This window comes from Cenococcum geophilum (assembly GCF_001692895.1).
Source record: "Cenococcum geophilum 1.58 unplaced genomic scaffold K441scaffold_60, whole genome shotgun sequence".
NCBI classification, from domain to species: domain Eukaryota; kingdom Fungi; phylum Ascomycota; class Dothideomycetes; order Gloniales; family Gloniaceae; genus Cenococcum; species Cenococcum geophilum.
Genome location: NW_027137618.1, coordinates 941,061 through 950,180, shown reverse-complemented (window position 1 = coordinate 950,180; position 9,120 = coordinate 941,061). Strand labels below are relative to the sequence as shown.

At 35.9% G+C, this 9,120-nt stretch overlaps 1 protein-coding gene across 1 annotated transcript; it reads right to left on the bottom strand.

Moving 5' to 3' along the window:
* Positions 1-7,791: 7,791 nt before the first annotated feature.
* Positions 7,792-8,433, bottom strand: K441DRAFT_585641 (ankyrin; the record flags this gene model as incomplete). Its single annotated transcript, XM_067644589.1, has 2 exons — positions 7,792-8,013; positions 8,299-8,433. Coding segments are annotated over 2 exons (357 nt in total), but the record flags the coding sequence as incomplete, so codon positions are not given.
* Positions 8,434-9,120: the final 687 nt, after the last annotated feature.

Genomic DNA, 9,120 nt, shown 5'->3' with positions numbered 1-9,120 from the left:
AGAAATAATCACTATATACTATTGTCCCAGAAATAATATCCCAGATTGCTAATCTACTAGAAGCCTCAAATTATCTAGAAATAGTAATTCAGAATAGGAGATGATTGATAATAATGTAAAGACGCTGTATAGAAGTAATAGCAACGAATTATTAATTACTGCTGTTCCTATTAACGAATTAAGCCAAAATGACCGCGTAGAAGCTTAGGTTAATGGTACTAACATCAGTGGATCGAGCAGGAGTGAAATTACGGAGTTACTAAGGTATAATAGAAGGTTTAGGTCTCCGCGTAAGCTCTTATATAGGAATTTATAAGTGCGGAATATAAGTGTAAAGGAGAGATTTAACGAGAGTTAGTAAAAGACTTAGAGAACGTTCTGCTATCCCCACCTTAGTCTCTCTTAGCTTAACGTATAGCAAACTTATAAAAATAGTAGAGACTATTAACCTGTTACTAAATAAATTTTTACACTCCGTTAGAGATGCCTCTGGAAATAAAATTTATGTAAATACCCCTAGGCTTAATTAGTTTTTTATTAAACTCAAAGTTAAATCTAAAGATAAAGCCGCAACTATACTATCTTAGCGCCCCCTTTTCGTGTTTAAGTATACGGTACTTATGGACCCATATATCGAGGAGTTAAAGTACTTACTTAAGAGTCCTTTTGGTGAAATTTTTGTAGGTTTCCCCCGGCTTCCCTTATACATATTTAGGATAAAGCTACCTATAAGTGTATATATAGAGAGCTAAAGCGTAGCCTTTAATTTATTTACAGAAAACTTCTTATATTATTCTCTACTTTGTCTAACGCCGTTATATATCTATTCTAATATAATAGGGAGGGACTAAAAGGGCACGTAACTAAACTTCTTATTATTGCTAAGGTCATAAAGCTTTTAATATAAGAGGTTATTATAAAGCCCCTAGGACTTCTTATATAGGAAACTAACTAAGCTTTCTAGGTTGTAAATTCTTGTATTTCTTTACTCCTATATTTAGTATTTTTATATTATTTACTTCGCACTAATACTTACTAGAACTGTTTTCTAATTTCTCCCCTGTCCCTTTAAAGACGCCTCCTAAATAAATACTTAAATAATATATACGCCAACTCCTCTCGTAAGTGACTTTAAATAACTTTTGCTATACGAGCCCTTTAATACTATAGTACTTGTTAAGGGGGTAAACCTTTAGAGGATAAAATTATTACCGCTTATAGTAGACCCTTCTTTAATATGGTTTTAATTAATATTAAGTTTTCTTTACATTATATCCAAGCTTATTATAATATTATCGTAATACTACTACTCCGCCTCGCGAAGTTGTTAGATCTCTTTAGTTAAAATATAAATAATTAAATTAGTTAGTTGGCTTAACCGTAGTCTAGGTTGTAAATTAGATTACCTTTATTACTAAGGTGTCTCTTATATATTAGGGGATTATTTAATGCCATTTCGGCTAGATACTATTAATTTTGTTATAACTATAATCTTATATAGACTAAGAAATCGGCAAGACTTGTCCTAATTAGTAATTTTAGATGTGATTTTAAAATTAATCTATTATTTCTATTTTCCTATTTTCTTCCCTAACTAAGAATTACACGGTTTTTGGGAGCTGAAAACTATTAAGCGTAAAATCTCTTTTCTAGCTACCTATTTATGTCCTTTGGTAGGAATACGGAAATAGGTCCGTAAGGGCTAGAATCCCATTTCTCTTATTGGCTAAGCGTATTTTAGAAAACTTGTAAAGTTTAATTTTCCTATAAGGGTTTAAATGGTGCATAGCTTTTTCTAGCGCATAGGTTGCGCGCCCCTATAGATTTAAATCCCTTATTAGATAAGAAAACCAGCCGAGATACGCGCTTATACAGACTCTCACCCTATACGGCCCATTTTCCCCTAGGGGTTCCCATCGTTTATAGGCTTTTTCGGCATATGGGTTGCACTTCCTTGCGGAGTAAAATCCCTTATTAGCTGAGAAAACTAACTTTTTATACTTAAATTCAGAATCCCGCCGGGGCATTTTGTCCTCACTCTAGCCAAAATTTCACTAGATTTTCGGTTCCGTTCGATATTTTTTAGGGTTTCTTAACTTCCCCCTTCTATAACAAAGAAATGAAAATCTGTAACGCTTGGCCATTATATTACGTCTTTAGAAGATCTCCTTATTCTTCCCAAGCCCCTTACCTTTACTATAACTACATTAAACCATTCTTACCCAACTTTTATATTAATACAGCCAGCGCAAAACATATCTGCTACTCGCATTCTATATTATAGTAAATGTAGCTATAAGACGTTATTGCGCCTATTACCACTACCAAACGGGGCATAACTAGGTCCAGCGACTTAGGTCTATTAAGTTTTAAGGCCGCATTCCCCCCAAAGGCCAATTAATCGAATAACTATACCTTAAAATGAAACCGTAAAACCTAAACCGCTCGTTTCGAATAAGTAGATTAGGAAACCAAAGCAAGCTAAGAAGAAAGCTGTTTAACCATCTTAGATATTAACGGTATTTTCTTAATTACTAACGGCTTTAAAGAATCCTGCCGAGATCGTGCAGCAGTTTTAGGGTATTAAGCAGCACGCTATGGATTAGAATTAATACCTTTATATAAAGCAATTACTTAGTAAGTAACACAACGTTAAGTAGAGGACACTTAGGAGGAACTACTTAGAGTATAGTCTATAAAGTAGAGCTAGAGAGAACAATCAGTTCGAGCTAGAGCCACTTCCCTACTTTAACATTGCTGGATAATATCTTCAATTAGTTGCAAGTCTTGAGAAACCTTTAATAGAAGCAACATACACTAAGGAACAAAAACTCGCAGCTATTTTCTACTATTATTAAACTATGGTAGAAGAGGGGTATAGTTCTTACCAATTAATTACTTTAGATTAAGCAGCGTTAGATCTAGGAATCCAGTTAGAGCTATTTAATTGTTAGATTAAGCGCCTGGTCGAAAACCAAATAGCGTAAAGTTTCTACTCTGGCGCTTCTACTAAGTCTCTTAAAATTTATTAGTCACTTCTATTTAAATTAAAACGTGCTATATTTTCTAGAGTTAAAGGTAAAATGTAATATATAATATTTTGGCATAGCTTGTGCATACATAATGTCCGTGCCGCGGCTAAATATCTTAGGCGCTTACACTGTATAAAACATACACGCTACTAGCTATAAGTGAGATGGCGTAAAGGACACAAGCCTCCTCGCCTCCTAGATATAGCTGTAGCCGCTAGGGTTTCTTGTCACTTAGGAAACCTATTTAGATATACCGGCTAAGAGAATATAAACCTATTTTACGTTATGTTTGTAAATAAATGTAATATAAATAGACGCTTGTAGCTACTTGCCGCTGTATACAGCACTATAGAGCTTGAAAATAATTCTAATTACTAATACTTAACAGATACCCTAATGGATCAAACTTATTCATCTTAGGAACTATTAGACATTTGTTTTACCAACCCTACTTATATAAAAGAAGCTGCGATTAAGATTGGTTCTGCTTAGAGCTTTATTAAACTATTTACTAAGCCTAATCCGTACTGCTGTGAGCAATACTAGAGTTATCTCTATACGAAATTACTTAAAGAAAAGCTTGCTAGAGAGCATGTCACTATTAAATCCTTTTAAGACGAACGGCTCTAGATTTAATGCAAATTTTAGGAGTTTTAACTATAAACATAATAAAAAACAGACAGAATTAAGAGAAGGGTTGACGGTTATAAAGAATACTTAAAACGGACCGTAGCAGCTATAGAAAGGTTAGAGTAAGCGCTTAAGTAAATTACTACAGCCCAGGAACATGGAAAGGAGGATAACGTTCTACGAGCCCTTATGGCAATAAGGTCTTATTTAATAGCTGAAGTAATAGAGCCTAGTTAGAAAATAGAACAGGTTGATCTAGAGATGTTGTTTCTTAAAGGTAAGACTGACTTAACTTAAAGAAGGCCTCTAGCTTACTAGCATATAGCGTTTAATAGCAAGTTAGATCACTAGGGGAGAGAAGAGCTCCTAGCATTAGAACTAGAAAGCTTAGTTGACCCTAAAATTTTTAGCGATAGTAAGGATCCTATACCGGTGTTAAGATAGCTAACTAAGAAATTTAAAGATTGGAAGAGTGCGGATTAGCCTCTATTATCTAGTAGACGGACTAGATTTTCCTATATTCTTCTAAAGGCCTTGTGATTTTCAGCCCCTTATTTATAACCCAATTTATCTAAGTAGTTTTTATTTTTATTATATATTCTCTTTACGCTGTTATAATTATAAAGTATATTTAACCGGTGAATTTCGGCTATAGAATATGCCTAACTAAAATTTCCCCGGCTAAACCTAAGAGATACTAAGCTTAAATTATAGTTAGCGTAGAACTAAAGCTTATTTCTAATATAGTTTATATATAATATGGCATTAACTATAAATAAACGTTCCTAATATTAAATCCAACTAGTCTTAAGAACATAGTAGATTCGCTTCCCTTATTTAATAATAAAATAACTCTCCTTATTACTTCCGTTATAAGCTCTATATATATAGTATATCTAGTTATTTATATAAACTATTAAGGACATTCTTATAGCTCCTAACGTCTTCCCTTTTTTTAAAGCCTAAGAACAAACGCCTTAATGCCTGTTGGATTTAATGCCCAGATTTTTATACCTCTAAAGGCTCTGTATTATACGCCTTCTTTATCTCTAAGTCTAGGATCTCTTTGAACTTTTATGCCTTTATTAGTAAGATATGATTTTCCTTACCTTCTATTACCTCCTTTAAAGCTAACTACTCTGTCTATATTCTAGTCTATCCTAAGTCTATCTCTTCTGTTAACATACTCTAATTAGGCTTACGCCCGTATCGCACTTACCTAAAAAGACTTATCTTAATACGCGCGCTCTTTTTAGCAGATATTGGACCTATAATAGATGTGTTTCTAAGAGGCGCAACGGCTTTTTGCTTACGCTGTATAGCCAATCTATACCTACGAGGCGGAGCAGGTTTGTCCTTCTGAGTAGGAATCTCGTAGTTACTATGTAGAGGTCGATGTAGCCCCGTAGTAGAAGGTATTTCTTTATACCTAGCTCTTAAAGGTTCCGGTTCTTCTTAAATATAGGTTCTTTCTAATAAAAGAAGTTAGTGGTTTAAATTCCGATTTTTTATAAAGATAGATATGCTAAAATGTACCTTTATTTTAGAATACGCCCTTAACTTTAGCAAAAAATTTAACATTACCTATAGCTTTATTATATATTGTAGTTCTAGCACCTTATCCTTTAGAATTAAGCGTTTAGCCAAATTCGTTAATGCGGACCCCCCTAGGTCTAGTTATGCCGTTAATTAATATAAAGTAGGTACCCGCTATTAACACGTCTTGCCCCTAAAATGGCGTGGTCTCTATCTAGTTGTTAAATATGAAATTTTCGGAGATTCCTGCAAAGCTCTAGCCAAAAAAGTCATCCTCTAAGAAAGGGCCGTTATAAATGCCACAAATAAGAGCCATTAAGAAGAGGTTTGCTGTCTAGTTCACCTCCTAGTATAAGATAGTTTCTTTGACTGGAGGGCTAGGGACAGGCCTATTTATATCCTTCGCGAAACCGGGCTTTACAGAAGACCTAGGACGGTATCTTAAAGGGAGGGGTGCAGCTATATCTTATCTCTATAAGACCGCCATTGCATAAATTCTAATTATAGAAGGGAGACACTCTAACAGAGCTAAGGCGTTATAAATACTGAAATGCCTCAGCCTAAGAATCCTTTGGTAACGCAGAACCTTAAGCGTTTAAACTCGTACTAACTTTATAGCTAACAGATCCTTAATCTTTAAACGAATTAAAACACATGGAATAAGCTAGCTAAAGACGCTGCATTATAGCAGACAGCTATAAGCTGCAGTATCCGCTTTCTAATGCACGAAGCATGCTCAGCCTTCTCGCTTTTAATACTCTTAAAAAGCGCTATAGCATTTATTCGCTTATATTCTTTAGGTTCCAGCAAAACCCCTAGCTTAGTTAGTTATATAGAACTGCTGCGCCCATCCCCTAAGCCTTTACATGGTAGGTAACCCCTTAGTTAATGCCCGCTATATTTAGATTTCTAAGCAGCTAGGATAATTAGGGCAAGGTTGTTTATACTTTACCTTAGTTTATACAGCGTCTCCAGATGGCCCTACAGAGACAGCTTATTAGGCGGCGTAATTATATTAATTAGATTATACGGGATATAGAAGAAACTCCATTCCTAGAATATATTCTATGTCTACCTTATACCAGCTTCGCCCCCTTTAGGATCTTCGCTAATGTAAAATAAGGTATAACTAGTAGCATCCCCCAACCAGTTTTATTCTTATCTTTACTTAACCCTACCCTTTCCTTTACGTTCTTAATCCATTGGAGCTAAAATAGTTAAGCAATCCGCTTCTAAAAAGCAACTCAACCCTACCCTATATAGGAACCCCTATTCTAAAATCAAAATCCTTAAGCTCTTTTAAGGCGTTAATTAGAACACTTAAGAGTCTATTTATACTAAGTAAGAAGATTATTATTATTAGCGATGCTAGCATTTTAATAGATATATATAGGTCTTATTTCAGAAGCCGTTAGAAGTAACTATCTAATATTAGCACTAATAGTCCCTAAGCTTTATACAACTCCTAGGAGCAAGTCTGGATAGAGTATACTTAAAATCTATAGTTGTAATTACGACGACTCCACGAAATATTTGCATAGGGAAATTGCAAGATAAAGAAGCGAACTTCTTATGTTAATCCTACCCCCTTCCACTGGCTTCTAGATAAGATTTCCCCAAGTCTCCTTTAACATTTTACTTAAAATGTTAACAGTATCGAGGATTAATACCTGAAATTGTCACCTAACCGTGTTCTAAAGAAACGCAGCCTATAGGCGAAGACGATACAGCTTTACGGCCGCCTAGATTCGGTAACATACTAAAAGTATAAGTGGCGCACGAGCTTCGATCTGAAATACTTCCAAAGAAGACAACTATCGCCCTATCCAGAATATATAAAGAAAAAGATTAAGCAGTAAAGTAAACAAACGGCCTATAGGCGCCGGCTAGCTTTAACCTGATATACTACTCTATAGGGAAGTAGACACTCCTAAATGGGGAAGCAATTTTAGCTGCTTCTTAATATGCCCAACGCTAGGACCTAGATCTTATTCTAATTATAGGTATACAGTTAAAAATTCCAGGTGCGCTATAGCCGGCGACGTTCTTAGCGGCAAAGGTAAGGAAGAGCTATAATTCTATTATATGGATAAATAAGGACTGCCTATTACGAGCACTAGGAACAGCATTTCATGGTTAAATTAAATACGCAATATACGGAGACTGCCAAGAGCTTACCAAAAATGTTTTAAGTAAATTGGCAGAAATGTAGAATTGCTACTATAGAGATATTCGGAGAGACGGCAGATAGCAGAGTTAACAACACGGCTTACTTAGTACCGGAAGTTAGGTAGCCTTTTACTGTCTAAATAACCACGCAATTAATAAAAACATATATCATTGCTACGCCTTTATAGCTAGTCTTCTTCTAGGTATATATAGTGTTAAAGTCTATATCGGCATCGTCCTCTGTAAGCAGCAACTGTATTACTAGCTTATATCTCGTATCTATAAGCCGTACTACCTATATATTCGACGAATATATTTCTCTAATATCGTGCTAGCCCTCTGCTGCCCACCATAACGGCGTTTCACCATATTTATCCTTAAATTCCGTGTTAACACCATTCTTAAGTAATATCTTTACTACACCCTAAAACCTATCTTGGGCAGCCCATAAGAGCGGTGTCCGGCCATCACTATCCTTAGAGTTAGGGTCGACGTCTTTCTGCGTAAGTAGCAGCTTTACCACCATATCGCTTCCCCTCTGCGCAGACCATAAAAGCGGCGTCTGGTTATTATTATTACTGGCATTAGGGTCAACACCATCCATAAGCAGTAAATCTATTACTGTTGTGTGCCCACCACTAGCAGCCTATAAGAGGGGGGTCCGACCTTAAATATCGGTAGAGTTTAGGTTAATGCCGTCCTTTTAGAGCAGTAACTTTACCACCGCTTTATACCCCTTTTCTGCAGCTAATAATAGAGGCGTCCGATTATGGAAGCCCTTAGGGTTTAGGCTAACGCCTCTCTGCGCGAGTAGTAGCTTCGCTACCGCCTTATGCCCGTTTCTCACGGCCTATAGCAGCGGCGTCTCTCTAAGAGCGTTTTTAGGATCTGGATTAACATCATCCCGCGCAAGTAGTAGCTCTACTACTACCTCGCGTCCACATTCTGCAGCTAACAATAGCGGTATAGCACCACATTTATCCTCGGAATTTGGATTAATACTACCCCTTATAAGAAGCAGCTTCACTACCACCTTATGCTTATTTTCTGCCGCCAATGACAGTAGTATTTATTCCTAGTTAGAATCCTTAAAGTTTATATTAACGCCATCCTGCACAAGCAGTAACTTCACTACCGCCTTATACCCGTTACTTGCGGCTAGTAATAGTGGCGTCCAACTAAAATCATTTATCACTTAGACATTAGCTCCCTTATCTAGTAACTTTTAAGTTATCGTTTCTTATCTATATTCTGCAGCCAATAGTAACGCCAACCCTTTAGGGCGATATGCCAATTCGGTTAGTAAAGCAAATAGTGACATTTTTAGAGGAAAAGACGTAAATATCAATTCTATGTTAGGTGGGACCCAAGGGAGTAATGCTAATTTGGTAGTAAATGGCTTACTGTTTAAGTACCTAGCTATATAGTAGTATTAAAGGACCGTAGCTTTATTTTGAGGTTAAGAGCTTATAGTTTAACCTAGTGGGCATAAGGTAGTTTCCTTTTACTATAGAGGGGGAGGCGGTTTAAGAAGTATCTATTAGTTGGACCATTGTTGCTTATTAATTTTGCTATATACTAAATGTAAAAATGCGTTCTAAAGTCTAGATCTAGAAAATAGAAAATAAAATACTAGGTTAAGAACCGAGTAATAGGAAAATAAAAAGGTTTTCCTAATACAGCCTATCCAATATAATATACGTAATACCGCGCGAAACCTGCATATAGCCTCCCTAATAGGTTAACGCATTAT